The sequence below is a fragment of the Lipophrys pholis genome (genome assembly GCF_963383615.2).
Source record: "Lipophrys pholis genome assembly, chromosome: 17".
Classification (NCBI taxonomy): domain Eukaryota; kingdom Metazoa; phylum Chordata; class Actinopteri; order Blenniiformes; family Blenniidae; genus Lipophrys; species Lipophrys pholis.
In genome coordinates, this window is record NC_137643.1 from 14119270 (window position 1) to 14145923 (window position 26654).

The 26654-nt window shown below is 40.6% G+C and overlaps 2 protein-coding genes across 2 annotated transcripts; one reads left to right on the forward strand and one right to left on the reverse strand.

The window, feature by feature from the left end:
* Nucleotides 1-2950: 2950 nt before the first annotated feature.
* Nucleotides 2951-20411, reverse strand: LOC308122958 (dynein axonemal heavy chain 3-like; the record flags this gene model as incomplete). The annotated part of the gene is given in 29 exon segments (XM_080485141.1): nucleotides 2951-3304; nucleotides 3400-3510; nucleotides 3762-3966; nucleotides 4243-4385; nucleotides 4514-4681; nucleotides 4882-5039; nucleotides 5290-5406; nucleotides 5564-5808; nucleotides 5896-5951; nucleotides 5953-6074; nucleotides 6173-6590; nucleotides 6594-7800; nucleotides 7883-8396; nucleotides 8501-8699; nucleotides 8906-9088; nucleotides 9171-9194; nucleotides 9198-9387; nucleotides 9491-9656; nucleotides 9735-10377; nucleotides 10380-10406; nucleotides 10544-10687; nucleotides 10784-10940; nucleotides 11108-11231; nucleotides 11351-11530; nucleotides 11625-11919; nucleotides 12014-12117; nucleotides 12217-12453; nucleotides 12535-12664; nucleotides 20325-20411. Coding segments are annotated over 29 exon segments (6708 nt in total).
* A 179-nt stretch (nucleotides 20412-20590) lies between these two features.
* dazl (deleted in azoospermia-like) lies at nucleotides 20591-26654 on the forward strand (the record flags this gene model as incomplete). The annotated part of the gene is made up of 8 exons (XM_080485142.1): nucleotides 20591-20605; nucleotides 23297-23404; nucleotides 24303-24394; nucleotides 24529-24580; nucleotides 24680-24746; nucleotides 24851-25002; nucleotides 25458-25541; nucleotides 26610-26654. The coding sequence occupies 8 exons, from the start codon at nucleotides 20591-20593 to the stop codon at nucleotides 26652-26654; spliced, it is 615 nt and encodes a 204-aa protein (XP_080341268.1).

A 26654-nucleotide genomic window follows, 5' to 3' on the forward strand; every position in this document is an offset into this window, starting at 1 on the left:
AATGAACTTCTTCTAGTCACTTCAGTGAAGTATGAACACTGATAAAACTAAGCCGAGACTTCTGTCATTCGATTATAAAATCACACTTTCATTCAGTGTGAGCAGAGATAGTCTGGTATATTTAGTCATCTCCATGAACTGAAAGTTTTTATTTCCTTGCAAATATGGATTTTTTTCCTGGCGATAGTTGGTCTGAGGCGCGAAGATAGTTTCACGTAAAGCCGAAACAGTGCATCTTTTGCTTTATTGAGTTCCTAACATGTCTCACAGCTTGAAACTGTGTGAGGTGAAGTGCTGGAGAATGACTCCAACTATCACTGAACACACATCACCACTTAAGTTGGGAGCATTCATAACAGGAACCTCCATCAGCTGGGTTTTATGATGTATAGATTTAGGGCTGCAATATTTTATGCCCCGTGATATAAAGTGGGTAATGGTGCAGCAGCTGAATTCTGATGTTGAATGAATTATATTCAAACACACAAGTGCTGACTCCAGAAAAAGAAAATGGAGCAATGCTGCCATAAATACAGCCAGGCAGTGCCACTCACCGCACAGAAGATCTAAACTTATTGTGTTGGGTCAGTCAGACCATCCCCCTTGGGACTTAAATGCAAACACAATCCCATTAGAATAAAAAAGTCATATTTTCTTTCTTAGAAAACATTTAGAGTTGATGTGTGGCATCTTGTATTATGATACATGGCCTCATGGTAAGAACAACAATTATCCTATGCTGAGTATCACTAGTTTACAATTAAGCTATGAATCCTCTAGCCAGGACAGGAAATCAATGTCACGCTCTGGGCCAGAACTTAATCAAGTGTGGTGAGGCCGACATTTAGCTTCTTACACAAGTAGATGGATGATCAGTTATCAGAGTCACAGTCTCGGTTTTACATTTTTAGACCAGGCAGAATTATACTAGTGTTTCCTTTGAAATGTGCATAATGTACTTGATGAATATCTTTGTTTATAGTACTTCTATAGAAACTGCAGAGTAAGGGTCTATAGAGCTCAGTCAAGATGTAATAAACACCAGCTTCAGGCAGTGTGGGGCCGTTTGGTCAGTAATAAATGCTGGTTTGCATCTGCTGCCATCTTGTGTTTGAGTCAAGAACATAAATGCTTTCTGCAGTATTCTGTGCCGCCTGCACTCATGTTTAAGAGATTGACACTAACTTGTAATGTTCACCTCGTCTCTGCATACGTTCATTCAACTTGGGGATGCAACGTTTGGCAAGAAGCAATCCCAGCTTACATTGGGCTGAAGGGAGTTTACATCCTGGATGGAAGAGACGTCAACTCTCCTAATACACATGTGGGAGGACACCAGGGTGTCAAAGACGTCCCACACATGAGGAAACATGCAAACTTCAGATGTAAAAAGGCAACCAAGCCCGGTAGTGAACTTTTTGGTTTTTGTTTGCCGAGATACAAAAGTTCGAACCACTGAGTTCCCAAGCAGCAGGTTTGAATTGTAAACTATTGAAATGTGCATCAGACCAAACTATATGATACGGAATTATTCACAACAAACATGGACGTAAAGTGTAACTAGTGGTCTGACCAAAAATTTTATTGAAAATTAGTAAGAGTGCTGTAATTCTAAATTATTTTATTATTTTATTTCTGAAGCAAGCAACAAAATATGAAACCAGCAACCATTCTTTAATAAGTCTAGCCCTATAGGACATATATATACCTGTAAATTGCATCATAGTGTAAATAAACACCAGCATCACCATATTATGAAATGTCAAAATATTAACAGATGTTTTGAAACTCAGCCTTTAGTGACTGAATTTGTATGCATGTAGAGCAAAGATATAAGTATATTTGTGTATGATGTTTACTTTGAAATATGAGAATACAATAGGACTAGAACAGTGAGTGTCAGTAAACGCTTTAACCAAGTAAATCTAATGCTAAATAGTTATTTAGTGTGAGGCTGACATACTATATGGCAAAACAAGGACACTTTGCATTGTGTGTTTGTGGAAATGTTCTGTTTCATTTACACCAATGAAATAATATTCCTGTAGTCAAAAACGTTGTGACAGAGTTCAGAATTTATTAAAACATTCCAAATCATTCCGAAACCGCAAATCTATCACTCCCTCAACCCTCTCAACCTCCCTCACTACTCATCTATCCCCCCCCCCCCCCCCCACACACACACACACTTTCTGGTAATCCCACTGAACTCGTCAACTACTACAACGGTTTCATCCCAGATAGACGATTCCCAGAGAGACGACACAGAGATTGTTTCAAATCACGGCGGGGGAAGAAAAAAAAAAAAAAAAAGCATGTCCGGCTAAAAACATTTTGATGACTTAGTATAATATTTAATAATAATAATTATAAAAGTGAACTAACAGAGAGAAGCAGCACAGCTGACGACAGCTGTCCGTGGACGAGTTGTCCGTTCACCACTGCGGGCAAGCGGCCGCTGTTGAGCTACTTTATGTGTCTTTATAAAACATATAAACTATGTGTCTTTATGTGTAAAACTACATTACTATTAATCCTAGGTCAGTGAAATGTTACAAATAATTCACTTATTCTAATAAGTCATCTAAAAGTTTTTAGTCCAACATGTCTTTTTGTTTTTCTTCCCCCGTCGCGATTTTAAACTGTCTTTATGTGTAAAAATACAATACTATTAATCCTAGGTTACTGAAATGCTACAAATAATTCACTTATTCTAATAAGTTGTCTAAACGTTTTCGGTCCCAGGTTTTTTTGTTGGTTTTTTTACTTCCCCCGCCACAGTTTTAAACTAAGTCGTCGATCTGGGATGAAACCGCTACAACAACACTCTTTCCTGTTGTCTTGACTAGCTAGCCCCTGTTAAATCTAAAACTGTCTCCAGAACTACGTAACATAAAATCCCATCAGAGCCATCTTGAAAGACTCTATAAATGCAGGCTAATATAAACTCTCAGTCATCCAGCTGGCAGAGGCATGCTACGCCACGGTTAATCCAGTGTTTCTGTGGCTTGTCAGATGGAAGCTCAATGGATAGGACGTAGTTAGTAGAGTGTCCACTGGTGGACAAGGTCCCTCGGCGAGCACTGGTTTTGTAAACAGGACAAGTGTAGATGTTTTCATGCAGGATCTTTGCCATTTCTCCTGGTTTCAGCTTGATGATGGGCAACGAGCCAAAGAGAATCTTGGGGAGGGATTCCCCGATCACCATATTCTCCCTGTCCCAGCGTGCCCCCTCTAAGAACAGCCCCCTAATGTAAGCTCCATCCTCTGGCTTCTCCTCCATGTCGCCTTCCTCTTTGGTTACCTGAAACACAGCTTGGTTTGAGTATATGTCCTTGAATAATTATAATATTTGAAATAACCAGAAGTGCGTAAAAGGATAGAAATATAACAACATGCCTCATATTCAAAGCCAATGGCGAAATTCTGAGACACGCCAGTTAAAAATGACTGAGGGAAATAAAAACCAGAGAGCCAGAAGACTGTGGGCGGCCCGTAATCGATCCAACTCTGCCAAGGAATTAAAGCATAAACATAACTATTAGTGTGAGCAAGAGAAATGTGATAAATGCTTGATAACAGATACATTCAGAGTGATGTTAAGCTCTTCACTTCTTGCCAATACGTGCTGAAATATATTGTAAATTCTTTAAATATTATCATATGACCAATCAAAGAATTTAGTATAAAAAAAAACATTTTGGCACTCCAATTTTAAATGAGCTCAAGGTCATTGTGTCCCAAACAACACTAATTCTTACTTGAAAGAACTGCAGCCTGGCTAAGAGATCAGTCACGTAGCTCCCCAAGGGCTTAAGGGAGGGGTATGACTTGGCTGCCCACATAGCGGGCACCTTGCCCACCAGCATGCTGTTGAAAACCTCCTCAAGTTCAGAAGACATGACAATCTGGCCCTTCAGAGCTTTGCGGATGTTTACCAAGCTGATGCGGATCACATCTGTAAATCTGACATAAAAGAGACAATGGTGATTAGTCGCTAATTCTGAAATCTTTCAAGGGTTCTCCACAAACGGATGAATGAACATGACTCAACTGCTACCTTTCACTTAAAGTTACTCTACCAGAATCCACACGGGAAATAGGAAAATTTTATGACCCAGTTTTCATTGTTACTGTACATCTCTGGAAGTCATACTTTTCTGGGAAGTATATTTGAAAGATATTTTCTGGTAGAAAAACTAACACTTAGTGTAACTGCGTGGTTTCAAAAGTTGTCGTTACCTGTTAAAACGGATGACCTCCTGTCTCAAAACGGTGTTCATGGACTCTTCATAGGTAACTGGGTATTTATCCGTCACCATTTCCATGTCAAAGTCTGCTGGCAACTTTGACAAGATGTCATCTGCAAGCTCATTGACGACTTCCTACAACACAACGTCACACCACGAAGCAAAATATAAGAACAGAAAGATAGGTTTCATGGGTACCGTTCTCAGAGGCGTAATAAGACTAACATGTTAATTGACATGGTGAGTGATTTAAACCATCAAACCTGAGAAGACTTGGCCCCACCAGCCGACTGCCTGGGGAGAGTCAGCAGAACTCCGCTGAGGAGCTGATTGGTTTCTTGATTATCCTTTGTGATGTCAGCATTACTATGCAGTCCAAACACACAAGGATCTGCAGATACTGGCAGGCCTCGAATGTAATCGACATATTCCTGAAAAAAAGGAAATTAAATATTTATTCTGAAAAACGATTCTGAATTCTGAATCCATAGATGATAAGTAAATTATCTATAATGTTGCTACTCAACACGGCCATGAAAACCCAACGTGGGCGAGAAAGACACTGCCTCATTTTGTTTTGTTACGGATAAGTGTAGCATAAATTAGTAATTGACCAAAACACTGATAGTACCTGATAGGAGCCATGAGCAGGAACATAATACAGATCCCCTTCACACACATGGTAGCGCTCCTGCTCTATCAGCTCCCAGTTATAGAAGACGGACAGCAAAGATAACAGCAGACGTCTGTCTTTGTCATCTGTAACTCTGCCACCATAGTTGCACTCCCCTAAGAGGAAAAAGGATCATTAAAACCTAAACATAAATCTAAATACAAGAACATATGAGTTCAGAAGTTATGTCAAGTTTAAAATGTATTACGCCAGTTATATTTACAAAAACAGGACACATTATGTATGACAATGTTACAACAAAAATAACAGATCAAAAGTTTTGTGTACAGCAGCAGCAAGTTACTCAGGAAGCTGCTCTGCAGGAGGTTGACTGCCTGCAGGTTTTACAACAATACAAATGATTACCTGTGAGATAGCTGAGTGCCTCGAGAGGAACTTCATCATAGTCTTCCAGGAACATCTGGATTTGCCTGACACTGATTCTCAGGTCAGAGTCATTAAACTCATAGGGAATATTCCAACCTGAAAGAAAAAAATGGACGAAATCAAGACCAACAGCTATTTTAGAACACAGAATTATCATAGAAATGAACCAATTAAACATTTGAACAAGCGAAGAATGAATGAAAACACACAAGGATCAAATAGCATAGGAGTCACAGTCTATTCTGTCTCTTACCCAAAGGCCCAAAGTTCCTCCTTTCCTGCACTAGAGCATGGAAGAAAGTGAGACCGAACAACAGCTTCTGCCAGATGACCGGTTTTCCGGAGCATCCAAAGAAGTTGGGATCACATATAGGATGACTCAGGTAGGACTGCAGAAGGTTGGCTCTAATTCCTTTAGGAGGCTCGTTGGTCATCTTGATTCCATTCTTCAGGATACTAACTGGGAACTTGTCAGACGGGTAACTGGTTAACCACAATCGAAAGAGAGAAGCACACAAGTGTTATTTTTTTCATTGTGTCATTTCTAAGAGAGTCTGTTTTTTATTCAAATGTAGTAAAGCCTACCTGAAGTTAGGGTCTGTGTTCTCTGGGGTGATGGTTTCCTGACATATCCGCTCCAAAGCTGCCCTCCTTGATGGCTTTGTTAATAATTTGAGCAGCGAAGGGTCCTTGTTCTTGACCAAGAGAGATGGTTTGAGTCTTAGAGCCACTCATGTTAAGGTCAGCAGCGAATTTCAGCAGACCTGATATCATAAAAGAAAAATGGCAAGTTACTCCTTCTCTATCTCAATACGGCTGTTATTTGTTAGTTTAGACACGTAACATTTTCTTGATCTATTACCTGCAGTTGGATCTGATCCTGGCGATAGCACAAAGATGAGAGGAGAGCAGCAGTTTGAGTCTTTGTAGCTCCCTGCCAGGTCAAAGGTCGGTGGTTCAACGTATGCTTGCCCCATGTTGTCCACTATGAAGTCTTGCACTGCCGGAACCAATTTATCTGGTCTGAAGCACCTGATCACTACCAATCGATCGAGTCCCAAAAGCTCACTCCACATGTCAGGCAGCTGTTCCTTGTGAGGTTTTCCAGAATCATAAAGGTTTTTCCATTTGGAGACATTGTCTTGAACATGTTGGAAGAAACCTTTCAGATGTGGAAGACTAGAGGCCCTGACGATTTCAGACCAAGATTTTTCAGACAGCCACTCTGGAGCAGGGTTAGGATTAGGATTATCCAAAGCAATGCCACCGGTCAAAAAGAATCACCAGACCTGATCGTCAATCAGGCCCTTTCCTTGCATGATGCCAACAGTCAGCAGGAGAGAGAAGAGCAGCTTATCTTTCTCAAAAAGTGAGCGACAAACATTATTGTAGATGCTGAGAGTAAAGTGCTTTGTAATGTTGTCGATTCTTTGGGTTACATCATCACTCTTTGCACTCTTAGCAATGGAATTGAGGTAGAGGTTCATGAACCAGGTCAAGGAATACTGGTACATTGGCTCAATGTTAGCCAGTTGCGAGATGCAGAAAAACAAGAAAGAGGAATGCTCAGCGACAGGACAGTAGCCCATACGAGTATCATCAATCTCTTTCTCAGTCACACTGGCAATTTTTTGCTTTTCAGAGATATCCTCAGACAGGATTTTGGAAGAAGACAGGATCTTAATTGCCGACTCATCCTCAAGGATGTTCCCTTCAGAAGACGAGAGCATTTTTAAGATCTTATCCTCGATTTCCTTGAGCTGCTTGTTGTTAGCAGCACTCTCCAGAATGAGTTGGTTCTTTTTTTCCTCCAGCTCAGGTTTGTCTTTGGCAGCCACGAGCCCCAATAGCTGGTCCTGCAAGCCTTGTGGAGTGATCATAAAATTCAGCAGGCAGACTTTCACAGCCACTTCAGGAAGATAATGCAGGTTCCTCAGTCCAGTGGTCATGTAGAACAAAAAGTCTTTTGAATATTCCACAATATTCTCCCCTATTTTTATGTACTCTACACCCTGCTGTTTGAAAGTTTGCTTTAGCAACACAGGCTCAAGTACTGGGTCAAGTTCTTCACCAACATTTTCTAAAAGAACTGGGGTCCCCGTTTGGATGCAGTTCTCCAAGATTCGCACATAGTTGGCATCCGATTGTTTGATGACAACAAGCTTATTGGCCTTTTCCATGTTTTTGATCCATTTGTTGGCTTGATCTTGAGGATCAATTATGAGGGGCCACCGTCGGGAGTTAAACACAATGATTCCATTGTCTGTGGAGAAGGAGTCCACTGGCAGTCCTGCAATCTGCCACGCCTGTATGGCCACCTGGTTTCCTAGAGTGTTACTGAGAGAAAAGTCCTCAGAACATGGGATATTCTTTTCATGGCACAGGGTGTGCCACTGCTCCTGGCACTCTACGCGGTATTCTGCTGTGAAAGCACCAAGGTACGACACAATTCCAGCCGAGAGGAGTATGTCACCTGTCAGATTTGTGTATCTGTAAAAGGGAAACATTACAATCTAATTAATTATACATTTAACACACCATAATACAAGACAATAAGATTGTTATAATGTACCTTATCGCTAGTTGTTCTGCAGCGTCTGTCCATCTACTCTTCTCTCCACCCAGACCTCCTATTAACTTCTCCAGTCTGATGAGCTTCTGGGAACATAGTTCAATCTTTTCCTCATAGTATTTCTTCTTATCCATCATGGCTGCCAGCTCATCATTGAGACTCTGCAATCTGTCCTCAACTTCTTTCAGCTCAGCTCTTTTCACTGCCAATGTGCCCATCTGCACAGCGAGCTCATCCTCAGCCACTTTCAGTTTCGCCTTTTTAGGAGCAACCACTTTGGCTACACGTTCATAGGACTCCATTGCTCGCACCCATTTGCACAGGCCCTCACATGCAGAGGACACCTTTTTAATAACAGAGGGCTGAAAGTCGGGCTGGTTAATGAACTTATCTCGGATTTTCTTGATGGCTGCGGCAGGAATGTTATCTTTGTTGTAGGTTTTGAGACTTTCCAACAACTTTAGGTCTTCTAGAAGCTTCGTCGACGGGCCCCAATAGTCCTCAATCATTTTACCTGCAAGACATCAGTTTTTAAATAATATCTCAAAAGTATACATTGAGAATCTTTTTATAAATAGTTCAGCAATAAAGAGAGTGTTTCCAAAGTGCAGATCTTACCTGAACCACTGGGATCCGGCTTTCTTTCAGGTTTAATGAGTTTCATGATACAGATGGACTCCATTACCAGTTTCACTGGACCAGGTGGATTCTTCATTGACTTCACTAAAGTTATGTCTGAAGGTTTCAATGTATTCAGGGCTGAAAGAGCAGCCTCTAACGCAGGCATTGCTTCTGCTAGATCCCCCTCACACTCATCCTGTAGGGCAAGTATAAACAATCAGTGTGTGAAAACTGGATATAGATAACAGCCAATAAGCAAACCCTACTGCAAATATGTACTTTATCAATAATCTTCTGAGACAATTACTAGATGTGATGAAAAAACTAACTGAACCTTACATGAAGTATTTTAAATTCAGCATTTGCAAAGTATACGTTATAGCCCTTAAAAGACATGCCTACCTTGATTGCTTGTGCTGCAGCTGCTGCTTCATTTGCCACTTTTTCATCAGCAGAAACAAGTTCTTTCTTAGCATCTACTTCCACTGTTTCCTTCTCTATCTTAACCAACATTGTATCCGTCTCAGCTGAGGTCTGGATGAGCTGTGGCTGCAAAGCTGTCAGCTCCTCTTGCATTACTGATACCTGTAATATATAATATGAAATAAGAAACACAAAGTACAGATTTCATTTGTTCACAATTCAAAAGCTTGACAGAGTGCGTCACCTGAGAAGAGGCAAACTCCAGTTTCTAGAGACCAGTGATGTAGCGATTCTTTGCAGTGTTCACTTCATTCCTCTTCATTTCAAGTAAAGTCTTGAATGTGAGAATGAGCTCAAGGTAGGAAGTGGGAGTGGCATAGTTGTATCTTCCTAATCTGGAGAGATACTTTTCAGACATCTCCCTGACACTTGTCTGGAAGGTCTTACACATTTCCACCACACTTTAAGTGAAAAGAAAAACAGAATGTCAGAAAAATTAAACAATGCAATACAAAGTAAGCTCATGCACAGTTAGTAGAGGTTTTTTTTTCTCTTTTCTCTTACGCTTCTTTGGCATCACTCTCCATTTCTATATCCTCCAGAAACTTATGGGCCACCATCTCCAGAGCATCATTTGGCCAATCATGAAACCAGTCAATTGTGCAGCAGTTGATGAGAGAAGGGAACATCCTGAGGCGGTTTCTGAATGCATCACCGATGGGACTCATGGCTGTTGAAAAGTGATATTAATTTTTGTAAAAAGAGTAAGGCAAATACAAATGTGAAAAAGTCATGGGAAGGAGCCTACCTAGCACAATGTGAAGCTTGGATTTCACGCGTTCAATGAAGAAGTTATACATTGACAGTGGCGTTGAATCAAGCTTTTTGCCTTCCATCCTGGCAATATTCTGAACTTTCTCAATAATGTCTGCACGTTCATCAGCAGCAAAGATGTTAGGTACGTCTCCCATGTTAAGAAGCATGCTGATGTCCTCCAGCATGGCCTCATCCTTAATTTGGCTGTCGTTGAACAAAAACACAAGACACTTTCCCTCGAAGCCAGCTTTAAGCATCATGCGCTTCAGGTCCTCTCGCCAGTCTGCTAAGCTGTAGGTCCTGGTTGGCTCAATCTGGAACAGGACGTAATCACTAATGAAAGTGGCGAGTTTAGTGGCGCTTTGCCGCCCAGATCCTCTGATGCCAACAAGTAGAAGGTGGCCGTTGTCTTGCTTCAGGACACGACAGATGCGAGAAATATGCTCAATAGCAAACTTGAACATTACGAGGGACATGGGTGTCTTGCTGAAGGTATTATGTTCATTCAGGTAGAACTCCATCACTTCTTGTAATGACTGCATGTCTGAGATTTCATCATATGCCTTCGTGTCAGAATCGGGAAGGGCATAGTCTCCGAAGAACAAGTTGCGGATGCTGCAGTTGTCTACTACTGTCAATCATTTAGACTGAGGTGACCCAGGAGCTAAACAAAAAAGAGGAAAGATTTGGCCATAATGAACAGAAGCTACAGCTCCAAGTTTTACTTTTTTGTTGGGTTACCGTTTTGTGACAATGTGTTAGATGACAAACTTCTCAAAAACGTTTTGTGTGACTGTGTACCTTTTCCAAACTCAGCTCAAAGAAGTCTGAAGTTCTCTCTCTGACAATGTTAAAGAATGTTTCATTGTCTCTGTTGTCAATGAGCCGGTCAGAGAATACACGGTAGACTTCATGGATCCAGAGACGAATCAATTTATCTCCATCCTAACATAAATCATACAAAAACATAGATAAAGCGAAGCTGCAAGAGTAATTCAGACAACTTATTTTAACAGTTGATTATATTCTTTCCACTCTTACTTGCATGTGCGTGTGTGGAGTCAGGAGTATGCCTCGTATCACTCGAGCAAAGTCTCGCAGGGTGAATATGTAGTGTGACTTAGAAGGAGTTGGAATGAAGCTGTCCACTGCATCCTTGTATACCGCCATCATGGCTTGAACTATATCCTCACCCAGCCTGGGATAAAAAATTACATTAGATTACATTTTTGTGTTGCCAATAATACAAAAGAGAAGAAATGTGGGGATGTGAATTATGGAATTACATTCTAAAATGTTCTGTTTGTAATTTAAAACAAGACATTACATTTTGAACGTGATTATTCTTCATAATGTGCTTCTTACCTCAGGAAAGAAGCCTTAAACCCTTTGCTAAAGTGCCAGTCAACAATGGAGCTGAATATCGTGGTCAGGGTTTCATCGTCGAAGGAATCAATTGAAATGACATTCAAGTGACGTGTGAAACGACCTACAATTACAAACGTTTTGTTAATTACAGTCAAACATCCAAGTGCCATTTTCTTCAATACAGACCCCCACCCACCCAAACACAGACAAACAAAATAAAACCAACAACTTTCAACAGACCTGTAATGTCATTCTTTCCACCACCAGGAGGCCCCATTGCAGACATGAACAGCACATCAACCATGTCCAGTCTGAAGGTGTCTTTCTTGTCATACCAGTGACGATGGTCAATCCACTGTCTTAACAGCTCGATTGGGGGTTGGGCATCATATATTTCCTTAGCTGGCATGTTCAGGTCATCTACAAAGGAACATAAATAAAAGCTCTCAATGACTCATGATTTAACATTTCTGTTTTGCAATATCAGTTGGTACTATTTGTGAGTCACCCTTACCAACGTAGACGACACACTTCTTTCCCACCGGAGGCCCAAACACACCCTTCTTTCTTCGGTCCAGCTTTGACATAATTATGTCTTGAGTCTGATTTGCAGAGGTGCGGGCAGAGAAGTTGATGCAGTTCGGCATGTACCGCTCTTTAGGCAGCTTTACCAAGAAGTTTGTGTTGATGACAGATTTCCCAGTACCAGTGGGGCCGACAAACAGCATGGGTATTTCATGCTCCAGGTAAGTATGCAGGAAAAAAAGCTGACGTGCAGTCTCCATGGTGGGAATGATTAGATCAGCCACCTAATAGAAAACAGCAAAGTTTCAGTGTGCATGGTAGCTCTCAGTGATTCTTTTTTAACTTGTGTGGTTTAAAAAAAACAAAAAAAAAACTAACATTGGCTTCAGCTGGTATGGTGCTCTCTTCCTTCGTGATTAAATTAGTCCAGACTTTCCATTGTCCAACTCTACGCTTAACAAAGTAGTAGTCATAGACGGTACCTGCAAAGATATATTCATATTGTTAAAAATGCATTGGCTCGGTCACTATAGTAATCAGAATACAAGTCAAATTTGTATTATTTTATAGACTGATAGGACCTTTTTCAGGAAAGATGTTGTTATTTTTGAGCTGAACACTCTTGGGTCGAGGGTGCTTATTATCCATGCCAGCGATGAGCTTGCGGAAGAAGACATCAAACTTTTTCCGACTTTCTCCAGTTATGGTCCCACCCAGAGACCACACAACCGCAAACAGGAAAAGACTCTGCAGCCACGAGGTAATGTGCTGGCTTGGCAGAGTCTCTGCACCATTGGCCTCTGATGCTGAAATCTCATCTGTTATAGACAGAAATAGTCAAACACACATACTATACATACTGATTGAGGAATTAGAAATTGAATATCATTCTCACTAACCCATCAGGCAGGAGTACAGCTTCATTAAACTATTGGCCAAGTGGATGGGAGACGTCGACACCAAATATCGACATTCCTTGTCTATAAAATCCAGACAGGGCTGAACCAACCAATCAAATAGGTCTCTGACCTATAGAGAGAAGGTTAAGTAAGTTTGAAATATTGGCACACATCACTGGTCGTCACAGTCACTGCATTGACCCGCCGACGTCTGCCTCCACCTGGTGGACGTTCGAGGTCATTACACCCACTCACTCCAGACCACACCCACACCCACACCCACACCCACACCCACCCACACCCACACCCACACCCACACCCACACACCCACACACACGAGGGAGGAGGCGGGCTTTATGTTTTTTTGTGCTTGTTTGTTTTCTCCGCACAGACTTCAGCACTCATCTTTAACTTTTGCTTTTACAAGCCAAACAATCATTTTCTGTTGTATAAGAGACTTTTTTCATTTCTAAGGTCTCAAAAAATGTTGTCATATTTCTTCACAGCAGAAGCGTTAAACTTATCGTAATTAGGGGTCACATTGAGGAGCCCGTACCAATAAAATGTCATAATAACCTATACAAAACAACAATAACTTTTGCTTCTCTATATTGTATTTGATATATTTTTTTATTTACCAAACCTGAACAAAAAATTCTCGAGGGAAAAAATAGTTAAAACATTCTGGGGTTTTTCAGAATTTTCATTGTATCCTCTCTGATTTCTTTTTTAATTAACTATCACAGTGCAGCTTTTACACTTCTGTTACTTTGATAATATTAAGGTATCTACATCCTGTTCTCCTGGCTCAGTGGTATTTTCTGTCTGATACACTTCAACACTCTGATCCTCACAGAACTAATCATGGACAGCCATTTCTCAAATCAAAGAAATAAGATAATGTTTCATTTTTCACTTTTAGCCGAGCTCAAACCCTCCAACATTTCCTGGCTTGCAGGAGACTGAAACATGATCTAGAGGAAGGTTTCTGTTGTCTGATGAAACAAAAATTTTGTTTTGAGGACATTAGATTATATCAGATGTGTAGTTATTCCAGAAACTACACTGCAAACTGACTATGCACGGTGGTGGCAGCATCATGTCAAAAGGGATGCTTGTTGAGAGTCTCCAGAATGCTTGTAAAGAAGAAGATAAAATCAATACAGCAAAATATAGGAACATTGAGGAGAAGAAAAGTAAAATAGAAAGATAAAACTCTCACCCTAAACGCAAAGAGAGTTTCCCGGTTTCACTTGAAAACGGTGTGTAAACGGGGCCCGTTGGATTTCAACACAGATTGATTGCTGTGACGGTACTCCATTCAAAGATACATCTTCCTAATACTGACTGAGGAGGGAATTAATGCAGTCACCTATTTCTACTTAATGTTAGCTGTAGGGTAAGCGCTGCCCCCTATCCTCCACTTAGGTGGAGATTTATTTATTCTATTGGGAAAAAGGTTGCGCTATGACAAGAAACGAGATACGTCCATTCACATTGCCAATGATTATCTTAGTAAGAGGAATAAAAGGGATTTCAAGCCTTTTATCAGACACGGTATGCGGCCATGCTATCTCAGTCAGTTCAAAGCCGCTTTGGGTTTCTGGAACCATTTACCGCTGAGATGTTTGATGGATACCAGAGGAGACTGAAAGAGTTTTGTTTTTGTTTTTTTCTACAAAGACAGAGAGAGAAGAGAAGAGGGAGAAGAGAAGAGAAGTTGAGGGGGAGGGGGGATAACATACAATACCCTTGTTGTGCTACATATATTATTTGCAGTTATCACACTGATCCAAATACTTTACAACTGTTATTAGATTAAACCAGCCTGAGCAGCTCTGTCTAGACAGTAAGATGATTTTGATGATGATACTATAGTGGGTTTGATGTTCAGATAAAGCAAAGCAAGTCACTTTCAGCTTGGGTTGTCCCGTAAGCCTAATCCTGGGGTGGGGTCCAAAGTGGGTGGGACCCAGCTAATTAGCTAGTGATCCATAACCCTAGCCCCCCCCCCCCCCTTAGGCCATCCCCCAAAATAGCCGCTCAATTGAACAAACTTTGTCAGCATGCTAACTCTCATATATGATTTACTTGTAACCTACTTCAGAGTATGTACACGTAGCTACTAGGCTCGTAGGAGCTGGGAGTAAAAGCAATAACTACTGGACACAGGTATATGCAGTTGTTTTGAATGTTTTAGTTTGAACAAATAGATGAACAATAACAATATACAACTACAATACCTATGGGCCCCGATACTAAGAAAAATTAAAAAAAAATTTATAAATTGTCCATTCGAAAATGTCTGTTGTGGATCCAATCAATGTTCAAATCAAGTCGGCAAGTCGGTGAAATAGTCAAGGGTAAGGTACGTAGGCTCTCGTTGGTGTGGGTCAGTGGGACTGACACAATCCTACAACAAGATGCGTTGAACGATGTGGTGGTTCACAGTTCGACTTGGATCATCCTGGGTTGACTGGACGATCAGTGGCCAACTGGGAGGTCAGTTGTCGACTGGGAGGCTCACCATCACTGGATCGCTTGTCAGCCTCATTTGACACAAAACCAAAGTCAATTTCCATAAAATACTTTTCAAGTTGTCAGAATATTCCATTTTAGCAAAGTGTAAATACATCAATTTGTATCAATAAATCCACTTAATAGATTCTCTCTTTTTAATCTTTTCTAACATAGGCTTTTAGGTTTAAAATAAAAGAAATGAAATAAACCCTTTTAATTAACAGAGTACATAAATTACAGCTTAGCTGCTTTTACCTCTCATAAATTAACTTAAATGACATTTTACCTCAAAACGAAATGGTTTTGAGGGATCAAAAGTATCCCTCAAAACCAACTTAGAATTTGTAATTCATCCTTAATAGCATGTGCTAGCCTCTTTACCTCGTGGTATTTTCACATACACACTAATGGAACACGTGAGAGCTAGCTTACCAAGAATGAGTTTTTTCTGGAGAAGCCGAGACAAATAAAAGTTCCTCTTCGTTGGATCTCCGACATCTAAAACAAGATTTCAAATCAGGATCTTATTTACCAAATAATTTATTAATTTTAACACAAAAGGTTGGGGTTTTCATACATTTTTCTCTTTTTTTAACAGTCTCATCGTAAAAACAAAACGTGCTCTAAATTAGTGCTATTAACCTACCTCAAATAGCCAAGCTCACTACTTCCGGTTTCACAGAAAATATACTTCTGGTTTTACAAAATAAAACTCAAAGTACATATCAACATAAGATGAAAATGGATAATGATTACAAATAACTACAACTGTTATTTAACCCCTATTTAGGCAGGTTACACGCTATTAGATGAAGTTGAAAAAAAGACTAAATTCTTGAAACCGCACTACTACGAACCAGGCCAGAGGGCTACTGAACTGCTGGCAAAACAAATATGGAAACAAGTGAGGAATAATATATGTAAAATCAGAGAGCCATCTACAGGTGATACAAGACATAGCCCAGAAGATAGAGAATATTTTTCAGAAATGCTGTGAGGAATTAGACACACAGCCTGAATCTGCAGAAGAGGAAATTAAAGGATGTTTTCAATTGGCAGCTTACAAATAATAAATTAACGGCAGATATCACCATGAAAGAGGTGATTGATGAGATCAATACATTAAAAACAATACATCTCCAGGTAGCCATGGATACCTTGCAAAGTGGTCCAAAATGTTGAAAGAGGATTTAACACCACTACTTCTGGACACTTTCAATTGGACACTAAAAACAATAAAATGCCACCATTATGGATTGAAGCAATAATTACAGTCATTCACAAACAAGGAAGAGATAAAGAGCATTATGGGAATTACAGGCCAATCTCGTTATTAAATGTGGACTATAAAATATACAAAACAATCATCTTAAAACGACTGAAGACCTTCATAACAGAAATTATAGAAGACCAAACAGGATTTATAAAAGGATGACAAACTCAGAAGAACTCTGCACAATATAGACCAAGCACAGCATAAAAAAAGCATTTGATTGTTGTGACGGCCATGGCCGTGTTCCGTTCTTCCTGTCTGGCTGGCTGTTTGTGGTCTTTCACAGGTGCTGGGCTCGGGCGGGTTTCATTGCTGCTACGCAAGGTCCTCTGCTGTCTGCTATGCTGATCTGCCATTCGTTCACCTTCCTGGCTGCTGGGAAGCTCCACCTCTCTTTGTGATTGCAGACTGACGACGCCTGTGAGGAAGTCTATAAAACGAGGCTTCCTCAGTTCCTTCGCCTTCTCTCTCTCGCCCGGACGGCCCAGATCCTGCCAGTTTCTGTTTGGTTATTTTGTTTTACACACACGACTTTCATTGCACCCAACATGTCCACCTCATACGGATTACTGATTTAACACTGCATACCTTTTTGTTATGTAATGATTTGTTATAATTTCAAGTAAAATTATTGTTTAAAACTTTCTGTGTGGCTCTCCCTTCTTTGTTGTGGCCTAAACGAGCGGGCCATAACATTGTGTAAATTGGAGATTCCTATACCAAGTGCTAAAACAGTTTGGATTTAATAGTAAATCAATACAATGCATAAAGGCTCTATATCAATTGCCCACCGCTAGAATTAGGATAAATAGAAACTTGACCAACAGAATTAATGGGAACCAGACAAGGATGTAGCCTATCACCTACATGATTTGCTCTATTTGTAGAACCACTGGCGAAAGAGGTCCGCCAGAATAGAGAACTGGAAGGTATTACAGTAAATGGAATGGAACAAAAATAGGACTTTTTGCTGACGACATCATCGCTTTCCTAGAGAAACCAACAATATCATTCCCACTATTGATGGAACTTTTGGAAACCTACAGACACTTCTCGGGATACAAAATTAACATTTCAAAAACACACATACTTTCATTTAATTACACTCCACCGATACTGGAATCATTCCATCTTAATTGGAGCTTAAAAAAGATTTAATATCTGGGGGTCGCCATCACTAAAGAATCATCAACACAAACACAACAGATACAAAATGACATTCAAAGGTTGTCCACCTTACCGCTGGATCTTACCTTGAGAATCTAAATAACTGAAATAAATATACTACTCTACTTATTCCACACTCTTCCAATAGATGTCCCTCATACTCAATTCATGACCAGGGACAGGATGATATCTAGATTCATCTGGGTAGGTATAGGAAGCCCAGAATCAGGTATGAAACTCTCCAGCTGCCAAAGGATATAGGGGGAAAAGAATACTTTTATGCGCCTTGGCCTCGTTACTTGATAAGCTGGTGTAAACCAGACTACACACCTAAATAAAAAGACAAGGATGAAGAGTTCAGCGGGCACCCTATCCAAAACATCATTGGAAATAAAGAAGTATACATTAAAATTAAAAAAACAACTGGATTCAATTACAATGTCTACTTTGGAATTATGGTTTAGAATCATAAAAATCTATGGGATAAGGAAGGATTGTAACCTGCTAAAATAGATTACATTTGATAGTAACTTTAAACCGGCTGCATAAAAGGGATTCAAACAGTGGGAGACCAGCGGAATTACAGCATGGTGTACTCTAGGAAAAGACAGGGAGCTGGAAAGTTTCTAAAATATGAGAGAAAAATACAATCTGGGAAAACATGAATTTTCTAAGTATTTATAAATGAGCGACTACTACAGAAAGGAAATTAGGACGGACCACTCTATGGAGGTGAATGGTGTGATTCAAACCATATTCAATATATTTAGGGGGGGGAATAAAATCAGAACATCTCCACTACATCAAAAACTGACAATAAACAAAAACCCAACTGATTATATAAAAAAAAAAAATGGGAATTGGAATTCGATGCTAAAATTCCAGACAAAGACTGGCAAAATATGTGGAAAGAACTTCAGTTATTCGCGGGCATGGGGGGAATTCACCTGGAAAAATCAAATCAGATTTCTTATTATACCCAAGACAAAACGTAAATAATCAAACGTAAATGAGCCATGCTGGAGAGAATGTGGAAAGTCAATATAGAACATACACAGATATTTTGGGAATTGCCAGAAGATACAGATGTTTTGGACAACTATACATATAACAATGCAAACAAAATAAACTAAGATAAGAAATTCCTAAGAGCGGTATGATACTTTATTTGGGTCCATCATGGCTTTGGCTTCGCGAACGAAGATTCATGAAGGAGGTCCACCCCGTTTTCTCCCACAAGACCTCTCGTGGCTCATAAGTCCAATGCGAGCACGGCAGGCTCGGCTGCAGTGTCGACAGATAAAGGATTGGTCATCTGGGTCTGATGGCTGTGCTATCCGGTCTTTCCGTTGTTGTCTCTTTACAGCTAAGTTGCTCCTACGTTCACTCTCAAAGGTTGAGGCGGCTACGTTGATGGTGTGACGCCATCCAACTCGATCCTCTGCTTGTGTTTTCCACTCGCTTGGGTTTAAACCACAGATGTTGAGAGACTTTTTGAAACAGTCCTTATATCGTTTCTTTGGAGCACCCCTGTCCCGGTGACCACTCGAAAGCTCGCCGAACATGATGATCTTTGGTAGACGATGATCTTCCATTCTAGCTATATGTCCGGCCCAGCGAAGCTGTGATTTTAGAAGCATGGCTTCGATGCTGCTTACTCCTGCACGTTCCAGGACCTTGGTGTTGGTTACATAGTCCTTCCAGTGGATGTTTAGAATGGTGCGCAGGCATCGCTGATGGAAACGTTCAAGGAGACTGATGTGGCTGCGGTATGGAACCCAGGCTTCTGAACCGTGGAGAAGGGTGGTAAGAACAACTGCTTTGTACACACTGATCTTAGTGTTGGATTTGAGGTGTTTGTTTTTCCAAACTCGTTTGTACAGTCTGCCGAATGAGCTATTTGCTTTCGCAAGCCTGTTGTCAACCTCCTTATCAATGCGAGCATCAATGGAGATGATGCAGCCAAGATATTTAAATTGTTGTACTGTTTTTAGTTCAGTGTTGCCGATGGTGATGTGGGGGGCGATATACGTGTCCTGGGGGGCGGGTTGATGCAGAACTTCTGTCTTTTTAAGACTCACCTCCAGCCCGAAAAGCTGGGCAGCCTCAGCAAAACATGATGTAATATGCTGCAAAGCTCTCTCAGAGTGGGCGACGAGAGCGGCATCATCAGCGAACAGCAGATCCAGAATTAACTGATTGAAGGTTTTGGTTTGGGACTGTAGGCGTCTGAGGTTGAATAAATTTCCGTCCAGACGATACCTGATATAAACGTTGTCTTCGTCTTCAAGATCTTCAGTGGCCTGTTTCAGCATGCTGCTGAAGAATATGCTGAAGAGTGTTGGAGCAAGGACACAACCTTGCTTAACTCCATTCTTGATAGGAAATGACTCGGAAAGTTCCCCATTTAGCCTGATCTGACCTTGCTGGTTAAAGTGCAACTGCATAATCATATTAACAAACTTTGGAGGGCAGCCAAGCCTCTGCAGGATCAGCCATAAGCCCGACCTGCTTACGGTATCAAAGGCTTTGGTAAGGTCGACAAAGGTGGCGAAGAGACCCTTATTTTGTTCTCGACATTTTTCCTGCAGCTGACGTAATACGAAAACCATGTCAGTAGTTCCTCTATTTGAACGAAAGCCACACTGGCTTTCAGGTATATGGTCCATGGCTATTGTCGGGATGATTCTGTTCAGTAATATACGAGCAAGGATCTTGCCTGCGATGGAGAGCAAGGTGATCCCCCTGTAATTGGAGCAATCTGATTTTTCTCCCTTGTTCTTGTACAGGGTAATAATGACGGCGTCTCGGAGGTCTTGAGGTAGCTCACCTTGTTCCCAACAGCACAGGAAGAGTTCATGGAGTTTTGTATGCAAAGCAGGTCCACCGTTTTTCCAAATTTCTGGAGGAATGCCATCTATACCGGCTGCCTTGCCTGACTTAAGCTGGTGGATAGCGCAAGTTGTCTCCTGAAGGGTGGGAGGATCGTCTAGCTCCTCTCTCATAGGTTCTTGGGGGATACGGTTGATAGCGGCGTCCTGGATGAAGCGGTCGGTATTGAAGAGAGTCTGATAGTGCTCTGACCAGCGATTGAGAATGGCGGTGCCGTCGGTGAGAAGTTCCTGACCATCAGAGCTACGAAGAGGGCTTTGAACCTGATGACTTGGCCCATACACACCCTTGACGGCCTCGTAGAACCCCTTGTAGTCACCAAGCTCTGCGCATAGCTGGGTAGTCTTAGCTAGATCGGTCCACCAATCGTTCTGCATCTCTCGGAGCCTATATTTATTTGGGTAACCTAATGGAAAATGACATACATGCAGGGGATAGATATCAGGTTTAAATATTGCATAAAAGGCTATACAACAAGGAACTGGGGTAAAGTGGATCCACCGACACGGGAACAATGGACCGACATAATACAGGAAATATATACAATGGAAAAACTAACATATCGATTAAGACGACAAGAAGCACAACAAAAAGATAAATGGAAGAAATTGACCTTATTTTTTTTTTCTTTTTTCCAGGAACTCGGATCGCGACAGACAATTAAAAGACTAATCAACTAATCAAAATCCTGTGGTGTGTGCCAGGCTTTACCATCTCTCGCTGGCTGTCAGGTGAAGTCGGCGGGTTTCAGGGTGACACGGTGTATCAGGTAAAAGTGCCCGCAGCAGCAGCACCGTGTACTCAGTTTATAATTAATCCACTAAGCAGCTGGAGCGCACAGAGAAGAAGAAAATGTTTAAGATGTTTACCGTGTCCCTGTCAACGCTCCAGACTCAGGAAACGTTACTGAAAACTCAACACTTGTTGACATGGAAAGTCTCCATGGGAACACCTCGGTTTCTCAGTGAACCTCGTGTGCAGATGGAGGCTTTAAGTTATGAACTATACCGGCAATGACGTCACCAGGTCACCAATTACGGGGAAAAGAATGAATAATAGTTATTATTCCTAAATTAGACACGAGGCTGTATGTGTGTGTGTGTGTGTTTGTTTCATTTTGTATACTCTATAAAATAAAAGTTTAAAGTTTAGATGTAAGGACATTATGACACTATTTTACCCATCTGGCATGCTCAACATGAAATTGGGCTGTATGTGGCCCCTGAAAAAAAACTTTTTGATGCCCCTGGCATAGACTGTATACCCCAATCTATGACAAAACCATTTTTGTTATTTAACCAAAGCGACATTGTTTCATTGTATGTGGTAATTTGGGAAAAGTAAAACATCATGGAAAGAAGTAAAGATGATTTTCTGGTCATCATTATCTCCAAGCATTTTATTGGATCCCAAACTAATGTTTATTTAGTTAATACTCAGAAAATCATACTTACAATAAAAGTGAAAAGACACTTATAGACCTCAGCCTGCTTAATGCGACAAACATGTTTGGCATTGTTAGGTAAATCAAACTATTGACCAACTACCAAGCAATGGATGGGGCACATGTTGTCAACCTTTCTATTTGAAAAGATAAGATACACAGTAAATGCTAAACAGAGCTTTGACAGAATATGAATGCTATTTTATTAACATTGTCAATGAGTCCGATCTGATGAAGAAAATGATTGATTTGGTTTATATTGTACTGCATCTCAGTTGTTTACTTCTTGGTAGACTTTTATTTTTTTGTTTTGGACGTGTGTGAATTTAATCTGCTGTTCTGAGCTTTGATCTCTTCTGAATGTATTCTTATCATCCATCACAGTTCGATTTAATCTGGATTGCTGTTCATTATAACAAGGAGCAAGTTTGTTGTGTATTTATTATTTGTAACGTCGAGCATAAAGCAGCAACAGTATACTGTGATTTATTATCTGTCGCTGTATGAAAGTTTGAATAATTTTTTTTAAATATTTTATATGTATACAGATGGGGAGACACTTTATGAAAACTTTATTTAAAACTTTATTGAACTTTACTATCAACGCGTGTCCCACGTGTCGGGGTCACGCGGGTCAAGTGGGCGTGGTCTCGGCCGGGTTTGGTTGCCAGGCATATCGGGACGTCGACCGTTTGAGTTCGTTTTAAATATTTTAAGATATGGTAAGTTTTTGCCGTGATTTCATCGGTACGCAGCAGTTTAGTGCACAAACCACAGCGAGAGGCCTTACTTGTAAGAAGACATTTTGTTTAATCTTATTTCTTGTACCAGTTAGCTCGACGACAATGCTAGCGCTCGAGCCGTGTCGGGGCGGATCAGAGAAAATGGCGCACTAATGGCTCGTTGGGAAAATTAACTTGATTAATTACGCGGTTTAAGAAATTAGTTGGTGAAGAGTATTTGTAATCCACATTATTATTGCTAGTGTACGAGGGGTTTACTTGATTCCTTTTGTTTCGTTGTGTTTTTTGGGGGGGATAGCCTATTAGCCTGTGGCGGGAATAAAGTTCATGAGGTCATTAAATTAAATCATAGCGTCAAATACAACAAAGTTTCAAAGCGCTTTAACAGAAAAACCCCTAACAAATCCACATGAGAAAGCGTAAAATAGAAACTTCATACTGACAGTAGCATCTATTTAATTCATTTGATTGATCTAAAACCATTTCAAGTGTATCTGTATGACATTTTGGTGTAGAAATGGAGTCATCTCATACAAAAACATTTTTTCCTCCTTATTTACTAAAATAATGACTATTTTAATGACAATACACGTCACATGGTGGCTGCACCATAAACGTCTGGGTAAATGAGATTCATAGGTTGATCGAGCTTGAAAGTCGGGTTTGCTTTTATGTAATGCAAATAAATCATTTATAGGTCACTTTGGTTGTTTTTTTTTCCAGGATATCAATAAGTCCAGGAGCACCACTCTAAAGTTGTCGAATGGATACATCCTACCAGAGGGCAAACTCACACCCAATACCCTCTTTGTGGGGGGAATCGACTTGAAGGTAAGACTGTTACCAACCAGTCTGCCAGAAACGATCCCAGTCCCAATGCATGTTTGTTGTCCACCTTTCACACCCATCCAAAATGTAGAGCTAGAAAATGGTGAGTGATACCTTTTTTATAGTGTCTAAATACAGTCATCCAAATTTGCTTGGCTGCCTTACAAGTGCACATACTTAATCTTTCGTCAGTACACATTTTATTCAGGTTAGGGTAAGAGCAGAAGGCGTGGTGCACACCATGGATATGTCGAAGTACACATATGATATGCATTTACTGATTCATAGTCATTTAGATATGATAAGGTTGGACTTTATTAATCCTACGTGGGGAAATTCAGTCATCACAGCAACTCAACGTTGCGAAAAGACTTAAAGAGATTGTTATTGTAAAACGTTGGATGCAAAACTTACGATTCACAAGTATTCAGTAAAATATCTCATTTTAAAAAAGCAACAATTCGTGTATTATAAATCTGGTATCGGGGCTCGGCGATTTGGCCCAAAAGAAAAAATCTTTTTCTTTTGTTTCAGTTCGAGTTTTGATTTGCACTTAAAAATAACTGCAGACATCAGATATATCGTCAAAAGTGCAACTTTATTGCTGTGATTGTCCTCAGAGTTCAAATGCATTCAAACAGTCCCAAAATAAAAAGTAAATGAGGCTCGGTCATTCAACAAATTCAAGCTTTAACCCAGGTTTAAGCAAAAGTGCAACAAGGAATGTGAGAACAGAACACGACAAATGCCCCACAAATTTGAGGGGGGGCCTTGAATTTGCAAAATAATAATTTATTTATTTATTTATTTATTTATTTTTTGTGCATGACTTGTGCATTATTATGTGGTTGTTGTTGTTGTCATTAAAGTGTTTTCGTTGTTTTTTAAAATCATTCTTCAGGTGGATGAAAATGAAATGCGGGACTTTTTTGGAAAATATGGTTCTGTTAAGGAAGTGAAGATTATCACATACCGAGGCGGAATCTGCAAAGGGTGAGTGGAGCTGTTAAAGAAAAATTATGTTCATGTGGATTAACTCAGTTTTTCATTGGCAATTTTTCGAAAAAGATATTCACATCTATGTTATATTTTCAGTTATTTATTTTTATGTATTTTTTTGTTTCTAGTTATGGATTTGTGTACTTCAATGAAGAAGTCAACATCCAGTCAATCATTGAGGTGAGTGGATATTCCTCAGTGGAACGACACTTCCGATCTGTGTGTGCACAACAAACAGGATTTGTCTTCTTTTTTTAATTACATTTTTTTTTACTATAGCAACAGATTTGTTTTAAGGGCCGGAAACTCAAGCTGGGCCCCGCCATCATGAAAGAACGGAGCTCTCGTACGTCATTATCTTGGCTGTCTTTTCTTTTTAATAACAATGTGCTGTTACTGAATTCACTTGATTTTCTAGGATTGCTTTTTTTTTTTTTTTTTCTCCATAAGGGGGACCCTTGCCTTCCCGTCTGGTTGGTCCAAGCCCATGGGTAATTCCCCCCCAGTACGTCTACTGTACTTGTTGTTCCCCCATGGGTGGAGGGGTGGCGGCACAAGCACCGCCATCGGCCTTCATGAATGGAGGCAGCCCGTACAGTCAGGTATCTTACATTGCCTACAAACAGACATGCGATTAGGAGTTCTATCTCAGGTGGCAGCCCTAAAAAGAGGAGAAAAGGATTTCAAGGCACATTACACATTATTTTTAAGACTATAGCAGTGCTCTCAATGCACAGCACTTGAAGGTGCATTATCATCTAAGAGGGACTTGATTGATACTCATTATCAGAGTCAGGAATAAAGTGGAAAATAAGCTATTAATTGTTGGGGCAAATCTCATGCAGCCATTTCATGACAAAGGTCATTGTTAATGTCTAAGTTGTTGATATTCCCAGGCAATGGCAGCCTTCAAAAACATTAGCTGTTGCACTGCAGGTTTTGCAAAACACATTTAACCATATCAGTGATATTGTTTTACCTGTTTCCAGCACACTGTACTTCACTGTACTCACTCTGCTCAGTTCTATGTATGCATATGTGCCTCCTCTGTTTGCAGCCATACTCGTACAGCAACAACTTCGGAGGGGTCATGATGCCTCAAGTGCCGATGAACTACACACAGAATCCCTACGCCTACCAGGTACATATACGCTTGGGTATTGGCGCGCCAATTCATGGGCCGCGTCCCACACACTGTCTCCAGGGCGCTGCACATATGCTCCCGCATGAATACAAGATGTAGGGTTCAGCCTGGTTTAGGTTCACCTGCTCCTGCTTATTCCACAACCGCCACTCTGCTGTAGAAGCAAGCCCGGGTTCGTTTTGTGCAGCCTTGTTTTGACAGCTCCCCCGTTTTCCCTCCATACACAGTATTCTCCACATCCATGGACAACGGACCAGAGGTCACCGCCTGTCAACCAGGTAACTAGAGCAGATTACAGTAAATTTATTTTTAAGGAAGAAGAACAAAATACATGAATCTTTATTGTTGGATTTTTCCCCACCTGTATCACATTCTGCGTTTTTCTCACGCTGCAATGCTCGTATGCACCACCAGATGGTGCTGTCTGGTTTGTTTAGACATGAAGAGACAATAGGGAGGAGTATCCTTGATCACGTTGACTTGTTCAAAACAGCATCCTCTCTAGCAGAGGACTAAATTGTGGCCAAACACAAGCATTATGGCAACTACTTTAATAGACAGAGCTGTGTGTATCCATATGATTTAAAATCAATCATATTCCAGATAACAATTCAGTCACCATCTGCATGAAATGTGACAGCAATAAATTTCCTGTAATCAGGAGTAAAGCCAGGAGCTATTACTTTACTATTTTGGGAAATGGTCCCACAAGCCACAAAGACTTGGGGACAGGCTGCAGAGTTTGCCCCACAACCTTACCATTTGTGCTTTACATGAACCAACAGCAAATACTTCAAACTCTCTAATTGACCAAAGCTGGTGTGTGTGTGTGTGTGTGTGTGTGTGTGTGTGTGTGTGTGTGTGTGTGTGTGTGTGTGTGTGTGTGTGTGTGTGTGTGTGGGTGTGTGGGTGTGTGGGTGTGTGGGTGTGTGGGTGTGTGTGTGGGTGGGTGGGTGGGTGGGTGGGTGGGTTCAAATATTGGATCATCGTTTTGTGGCTGTTTCACGCACTCTTGTATCATAAATATATGGAATTGTTCTCGCCAAGCTTCTATTGTGTTTCCAGAACTATGTGAATTGTGGCGTCCAGACCATGTTGACTGTCCTGTAG